This window comes from Corythoichthys intestinalis, chromosome 14, assembly GCF_030265065.1.
Source record: "Corythoichthys intestinalis isolate RoL2023-P3 chromosome 14, ASM3026506v1, whole genome shotgun sequence".
In the NCBI taxonomy this organism is placed as follows: domain Eukaryota; kingdom Metazoa; phylum Chordata; class Actinopteri; order Syngnathiformes; family Syngnathidae; genus Corythoichthys; species Corythoichthys intestinalis.
The window spans coordinates 17,752,344-17,760,870 of record NC_080408.1 but is presented as its reverse complement, the minus strand read 5'-3'; the positions used below and the strand labels follow the sequence as shown (position 1 = coordinate 17,760,870).

At 48.2% G+C, this 8,527-nt stretch overlaps 1 protein-coding gene across 1 annotated transcript in view; it reads right to left on the bottom strand.

Annotated features, from left to right (window-relative positions):
- The window catches only part of LOC130930501 (junctional cadherin 5-associated protein), a 33,988-nt gene that overhangs the window by 9,102 nt on the left and 16,359 nt on the right, over nucleotides 1–8,527 (bottom strand). Inside the window, exon 3 of the mRNA XM_057858485.1 lies at nucleotides 1,363–5,082. Within this exon, the coding sequence (XP_057714468.1) occupies nucleotides 1,363–5,082 (3,720 nt within the window). The remainder of the gene's footprint in view (nucleotides 1–1,362; nucleotides 5,083–8,527) is intronic.

Sequence of the window (8,527 nt, the reverse complement as noted above, 5' to 3'; positions counted from 1 at the left end):
AACGGACCGGTGCAGAGTCCGCATCACTGCAGACGCTGCACCGATCCGCCTGTCAATCTCCCGCTCCCTCCCACCCTCACTCGTGAACAAGACCCTAAGATACTTGAACTCCTCCACTTGGGGCAGGATCTCATCCCCGACCCGGAGAGGGCATGCCACCCTTTTCCGGCTGAGGACCATGGTCTCGGATTTGGAGGTGCTGATCTTCATCCCAACCGCTTCACACTCGGCTGCGAACCTTCCCAGTGAGAGTTGGAGGTCATGGCTTGATGAAGCCAACAGCACCACATCATCTGCAAAAAGCAGAGATGCAATGCTGAGGTCACCAAACCGGAAACCCTCAACGCTTCGGCTGCGCCTAGAAATTCTGTCCATAAAAATTATGAACAGAATCGGTGACAAAGGGCAGCCTTGGCGGAGTCCAATCCTCACTGGGAACGAATTCGACTTACTGCCGGCAATGCGGACCAGACTCTGACACCGGTCGTACAGGGACCGAACAGCCCTTACCAAGGGGCTCGGCACCCCCTTCTCCCGGAGCACCCTCCACAGGATTCCCCTAGGCACACGGTCGAACGCCTTCTCCAAATCCACAAAACACATGTAGACTGGTTGGGCGAACTCCCATGCATCCTCGAGGACCCTGCTGAGGGTGTAGAGCGGGTCCACTGTTCCACGGCCGGGACAAAAACCACACTGCTCCTCCTGAATCCGAGATTCGACTTCCCGACGGACCCTCCTCTCCAGCACCCCTGAATAGACTTTACCGGGGAGGCTGAGGAGTGTGATTCCTCTATAATTGGAACACACCCTCCGGTCCCCCTTTTTAAAAAGGGGGACCACCACCCCGGTCTGCCAATCAAGAGGCACTGTCCGCGATGTCCACGCGATGTTGTAGAGGCGTGTCAGCCATGACAGCCCTACAACATCCAGAGCCTTTAGGAACTCCGGGCGGATCTCATCCACCCCCGGGGCCTTGCCACCGAGGAGCTTACCAACCGCCTCAGTGACTTCAACCCCAGAGATCGAAGAGCCCACCTCAGAGTCCCCAGACTCTGCTTCCTCAAAGGAAGGCGTGTCGGTGGATAATTTTGACCCATTATAAAAATTTTAAAAAATGTTCATTTCATTCATTTTTGTTGCAGTTTTATTGCTTTACAACTTTTATATATATAGGAAAGTCAATTTCATGCAATGACACTTTTTGGCCACCGGGGGGGGCTGGCCCCCTTAAAATCCGTTTATGGTTTCATGACAAATATTCACGGTCACATTCTCCTTGCACCAAAGTCAATTGAGTGTACCATCACAACACTACTTGCAAAATGACTCAAAACTCAAGTCTTAATATTCCTGTCTTACCTGAAAGTAGACGTGTCACCGTGCTTCACAGATTCTTCTGAGACCTGGCGGGATCCAGTCACCTCTTCATCTTTGTTCTCCCTGCCTGTTTGCGAAGTGGCACTGGAGGGTTCTTGAGAATCCTTGCCATCCCCGTCCCCCTCCCCAGAGTCTGTGCTCCTGATGCTTAGGCGTCTCATGCGATACATAACATCCACTTCTCGCATCCGGCCCAAGCGCTCCACGGCTACCCGGCCTGGAGAGATGGCTAGCTTATTCTGCAGAGCTTCAATTCGATCAGGGGCAGCACCACCCTGTCGCTCCCCCTCTAAGCTGAGAGACAACCTGCGGTTGAGCTTGGGCACAACTGAAAGTGGGAGTCTCTCGGGAGGGAACTCCGGCAACCCAGGATGGTCTCGACCCGGGTGAGTCCACAGGACAAGTCTCTGTTCCGCGAGAGCGAATGATTTCCTCTCTTGCTCCTGCTTGTTTTCTGACGCTGCGTCAGTTTGTATCTCTTGCACTTGTGGAGCGTCATCCTTGGTAATTCCTACCGTTTCACCCTCAGTGGCTTCTTCCCTTGCTGACTCCACCACCTCACTTTCATTCAGTTCATTTGAGTCGACTGACTCATCTCTGGAACCATTAACTGTTTCTTCAACTTCACCTAAACCGTCTTGCGTTGATGTATCTTTTTTCCTTGTATCAGTACTCACATTGGACCCTACTTGACTGAGACTTGAGTTCGGCGTTTCCTGATTCTTCGCATCCTCACCTGGACTTTGAACTGCAGCACGCTGCATTGGACTTCCATTTGGATTGACTGAGCTATCTGAGCTGTTCTCCTCATGTAGAGGAGGCAGTGGGCCCTGTCTCATCTGGTTCTCAAGCTCTCTTTTGCAAATGGGACAATCCTCCTCTGAATCGATATCTTGAGGAGCCGCTGGGTCATTGGGATCATTTGAATCCCGAGAGTGACGCAAAGTCTGGCATATGTCTTCATAGTCTGGAGGACTCGTGAGCGTGGAGGCATCCTGCATGGGCTGTCTGTCTGCCCAGGGAACCTCTGCCGCCACACTGTTTGTTGTTGGGCTGAAGTCGCAAAGCGGTGTCTCGATGGGTTCGTCAGGCAGGTCCAGTTTCACCGTCCTACCATCATTGCTACGTCTACGTGGAAGATGCGGAACCACTCTGTATTCTCGAAAGCCTGACTCCCGAGGGGGCACAGGGAGTTCCTCCCGAAGCTGCTTGCTGAATGTCACCGACTTTGTGGCGGGCCTGGAGAATGCGCTCTTGACTTCCCTGTACTCCGGATCAACAGACCAGCTGACTGCACTGCGCCTAAGGCTACTGGGCTTGTTGAGAGGCTGGGACGTCAAACGGATTTTGATACGCTCTGGAATTTCGACAGATCCATCAGGGACTTTATTACTGGCAGCGCCAAGCTCCAGGATGTCTTTGTAAGCCTCGTTGAGGTCCTCGATGCATTTGTCAACGCTGGGCTGTTTGCTGCCCTGTTGTTGCTGCTGTTGTTGATCCTGGACTTCTTTTTGAATTGCTTCCAGCTCTTTGACAGCATCCCACGGTCGCTGACTGACAATCGGTTTTAGCAGAAACTCAGGAACCTTGAAAATCTCCTGCCCACTGCTTGCTGCTGGTTTGCTCTCCACAGTTCCTGAGGGGGGCACCGCTGGTTGCTGAGCTGTGCTCTTGTTCAGCTGGTTGGAGAAAGTGGTGGTCAGTGAGAAGGCGCTGTTGCTCGAAAGTTTTAGACTCTTCACTCCCTTGATAGGGAAAGTAAAGGCACTGCCAGCTACACCGGCACTATCTACAGAAGCGTCAGTGGCAGCAGGAATGGAGTCTTCTTGTGCTTCCTTGTTTTCAGGGCCAGATTTTTCAGCCTCTGGGCTAGTTTGCGTCTCCTGGTCACGGTACTGGTTTGCAGGCCAAGATCCTGAAAGTTTCAGCTCTTTGTAATGATTTATTTTAGGGGGTCTACAGGGCAACTTTTTGAACATTTTACTGCTCGCTCGGCTGCTTGTCTTGCTGCTCGCTATGCTACCAGTTAGCGCTTGCAGCTCGGCTTCAGCTGATGATGTGCTTTGGAGACTTTGGTTTGTTAAATGGCCTGTTTTGTTTTCACTGGGACTGTCAGCTGGGTCTGGTGACTTCTCATTATTGTTGTTCTGATCACGGATTGTACCAGTGAGCTGCGGGGTGACTGGAACAGAAACCAAACAAAAAATGGTTTCACTTAGTCTTTTTTTGAGATTCTTGGACTTATCTTTCTCTGGCGGGTCGGGCTGTTCAACTTTCTTTACTTCTGCCAGAGTTTCAGAGACAACCTGGTCAGGAGCCTTGCATGGGGGTGGTGGTGGTTTACCCAGAATAGATGAAGGGAAAAACTGACTACGATTTTGTTCAGGACCTACACTGTCACTTTTCTTATTTAATCCCCTGTTGCCCCATCTAGCACTGCTTTCGGTTTCAGTAAGCGTGTTCTTACGACCAGCGTTGAGAGATTGTCCCTGTTGGGGAGGAAAGGCACTATCACTTGTAGATTGTCCTAAATTTTTAGCGGACGGATTCTCTTTGTTTATGTTTCGTATCTTGTCTGAGTCAGTGAGAGAAGTTCCGCCGGGCCCTCCTGAGATTTGATTCGCTCTTGCGTCTTCAACTGGTACTTGACGAGTTTGAATTGGTTGCTCTTTATGTCCAGAGGGTATCTGTTTTCGATAAGACACTCCACGATCCCCGCAGTGTTCTAGCCACGAATCACCCGTGTGCCTCGTTAGCCACCTCCCAGGGTCTGAGCTGGGCTGCAGGGAGTCTGACCTCCACCGAAAGTTTAGCATTTCATTACGACTGATAGACACAGCTCTTGGAGGTGGGATTCTTTTATAAGACGGGGGCGGGATGTAGCCGGGGGGCTCCATTCCAGAGAGTGAGTGTTGTGCAAAATAGTCATGTCGGAGTTCCCCGCCCCTTGAATAAAATATAGGCCTGTCTTTGAGCTTGAGACCCTGGTCTATAGCTAGCATTTCTGCGCTACTCCTAATCTGCTGGTGAATCTCATACGATGGTGGCTTTAATGGCCTACTGAACCTGGGCTTTGGTAAAAGTGCAACATGTCCGCTTTGCCCAGCATTTCTGCCCCACCGGTCTCTACCAATAGCGCCACTATAGATATACCGACTATAGGGCCCAGAGAAAAGCGTGCTGCTTAGCCTCGGCGGTCTGTCCGGTAGGCTTGGTCTGGATGGAATCAGCTCTCTGCCATTTGATCTGTCTGGCGACAAAACTCTTGGGAGAGACTGAGACTTGGCTTTCGTTCTCGGGTGAAAAAAACCTTCGGGTGTCCTTAGTCGACACTGTTCCAAAGCCCACCTTTCCCCATCCCCTTCTGATAACTGCCTGCCCAGACCCACAGCGGGCCTCCACTCCTCGGTACCGAGGCTCTGACACTTTCGCTCCCCAGTCACTCTCAGCTGACCAGGAGCATCTTGGTCCCGCAACCAAGAAATTTCCTCCCAAAGCTGCTGCGCTTGCCGCTCTGCCCTGAGTTCCTCGGCCGCTATGAGGGCCTGTGGTCTCCATGCCCCTGCAGAGGCCCTCAGTTCCCTGCCATCAGCATAATCCAGCAGAATACTGAAGTCTTGGCCTCGTCTCCTCCAGTACGAAATATCCCTCTCGTCGTGGCTTAACGGCTCAGAGTAGGTCAAACTTGGGACATCATAAAAACTGAAAGGACAAGAAAACTTGGTCTTACTAGGATGCACTGATAAATAATGCCGGTTTTAAAGATTATACTATGAAACATAATTCCAATTAATTGTCTTTGTTTTAGACAAGAATGTCGGTCATTCCCTTACAGACTGGTCATTTGAACAAGGATTTCCAGGTTGTTTAAAGCACTGGTACTAGATGGGAGGTGGGGAGTTCAAGTCAACCTGCGAATTTGCCGGCTCCTAACATAATAGCACAGGCCTGAGAGAGAGGAATATCAGCCATTGTCACGCCTGTGCTCCTGCCGCTACCATCAAAACAGAGAAACCCGTAGGTCAACCCCCCAGGCCCAATTCCCTATCCTTATGTTTCAAAATGTATAGCAAGCCATGAACAAGCCACGTAAATGCTGACTTAAATGGCCAGAATAGGGTGGCTTAAGATATTAAGGACAGAGTCTATACAATTGAGGCATCAGAGGTGTAACAGGTCATATTGGACAACGACAAGTACTTTCAATACAACATTTAAGTAAACAAGTAATTGCCTGGTTTTGAAATGAAACACAATCCTCTCTCAAACAGACTCTCTACCCTACTTACAAGCCAGGAAATTCACAGTTTGACGCCACACCCAATGTACTCGTCAATCTTGTCTAAATCTGCTGATTGGTCAGAAAGTAACTGTTATTGGAATATTCTTTCCTCGTCATCATGTCTGAAGAATTGTCAGATAAATCAAACTGCCAGTGAACCAATATGCTAACATGTGACTGATGGCATCCCCACACATTGATCTGCTCTACACGACATACTGTACATACTATGCTACATGTGTGTACGTGTGTGTGCAATGGCTTTTCCAACTAAGTGCTGAAGTCAGCAGCTTCCCCGGTGTCCCTTAAAGACGCAAATTGTGATGTTCGTGCAATATGATCTGCATTTTTAACTGTGCTGACCTTTTCTTAAAGAGCAGTCATCAATAGTGCAAGTCTGGACATACAAAACCAATGAGTAGATTGGAAACATTTGGATATGTTGTCATTATTGGTCAAATACAGTATTATAATATATGACAGCCATAGCTTATATTATAATATGACACAATATGATACCGTGAGCTGATATTATGTAATGTGTTAAGATAACTGGAACATGAAGGTCCCTGAAACCCTCATGAGGAGAAGCAGTACATTGTTGAACGGAAAAGGAAATACTGTTTCATACAGTTTAGTATAACAAAACTTAAAATGAATATAAAATTCTCAAATTTTTTGCTAGATGCACAAAAATCTCCAAATGCAGAGATAATCACCTATATTTTCAGGATCAATTGCAATATTTGACATATCATATTAGGTTTTTGCCAGAAATAGCGACTTTTTTTTTAACATATGTTTTCAACAGCTAATAAAACACTCAATTTTCACATCAGAAACTTAATACATGAGAAAAGCATGCAGAATCATCTTAATTTTACTCATCAAAAGCAAATTGTGCATTATTCTATATACAATCATGACTTATTTAGGTTGAATTCCAAAGTCACTGTTGCCTAAGCATATCTTGCCGGCTATCTGGCCCGCATTGTTTTTAGAATGAAATGTTACATAAAATAAAACACGTAAAAGACGACTTTTTTTTTTTTGTATGGACGCTGAAATGTCTAAATTACTAGGGTTTTTTTTTTTTTGCCCAAAAACGGGCAGTTGGCTGAAAATTACCTGATTATTTGAATGTAAATTTACCGTATTGTGTGTGGATACAAAATCCAACATGGCAGCCATCACAAAACAAAGAGCTTTTTAGTTGAAAATTCTTACTTCTAAATAAATGCATAAACCCCTGAATTTCTACAGATATGAACGCAAAATAGCAAAACAGTTCAGATTCTTGGTTAAAAGCAAAAAAACAAACAAAAAAAAACGGGCAGTTATTCATTTTACAGTTTTTAAAGTTATGCGAATTTTTTCCATTCATTTTTTTCACGTTTCAAAGTGCATGCATGGTATTCTATATAATAGTTACCTTGAATCCTTGACCAAATCACTCTTGAGACACTCCTGCCTGCTTTTATACACTAAAACCTTTGTCCTGTTTCCACCTAAATCCGAAATTAGAACAAAGCGTGTATTTGAGTTTAGCGCAGTGAAAACTGAAATGACGTTCTGCCTGGCTCGGCCACCTATGGGAAGTCGTGGCACAATGTCTGTAGGAAATGTCTCATCAACTGATAGAGAAGTGACTGTTTTGTCCTATTTACGTATGTTATGTCATTTAACTTTTTTTAATGCTCCGACAACAGTCTCACAACTCGCACTAGATATCATAAATAGCAACCTAGATGTGCTACGTTAGATCCCCCAAGTCCCCTGTCATTGGCTGCGTGAGCCCAGGGTGATCATGGGACACGTAGTCCGTATACTACACTCGACTATTAGAAAGACGGTTCGCAGTAATTTTAGTGGGAAAGTGGCAAACATACATGTTGTTGTTTCTATCTATATTTTTATTTATCGATCGCACTGGCAACGCAGAGACACTGTTCGAATGGGGTCGCCGTATTTTGCTGTCTAAAAATAGCGGCCAATGTGCGCATAACTGGTTTCAAATGCGCCTCGCCCCGACGCGATCCACTCCCACCTCTCGGACTAGGCTGGCACGCGAACCCGCGCTTCATATCAATAGTGTAGGGATGCTAACCACTACGCCATAAAGCTTGAGCCAACGGCACACCCGCCAGCATCCCTACTTGAAGGCATTGGAGGGAAGGTTTTCTACGTTCCGCCTCACACACGCGGACCTGCGTGCACCCATCACACTCACCCCCAAAAACCTTCGCTGCCGATCCGGGTCACGGTACCAATGTAACCGGTTTGAAACGCACCGCCCTCCAACGCGATCTGCTCCCACCTCTCTGACTAGGCTGGGACACGAACCCACGCCGCGCTGCACGACGCGCTCCATATCTGCAGTGTAGGGATAAGGTTTTCCACGCCCCGCCTTAGACACGAGCACCTGCGTGTACCCGTCACTCTCACCCCCCGAAAACCTTTGCTGCCGACCTGGGTCACGGCACCAATGTAACCGGTTTGAAACGCCCCATCGCGATCCGCTCCCACCTTTCTGACTAGGATAGGACACAAACCCACGCCGCGCTCCATATCGACAGCGTAGGGACGCTAACCACTGTGCCATAAAGCCCAAGCCAACGGCACAGGCACCAGCATCCCTACTTGAAGGCATCGGGAAGGTTTTCCACGCCCCGCCTCACACACGTAGACCTGCGTACGCGAACCCACGCCGTGCTGCACGACGCGCTCCATATCGACAGTCTAGGGGCGCAGTGGTTAGCGTCCCTACACTGTCGATATGGAGCTCATCGTGAAGCGCGGCGTGGGTTCGCGTCCCAGCCTAAAGCTCGAGCCAATGGCACAGCCGCCAGCGTCCCTACTTGAAGG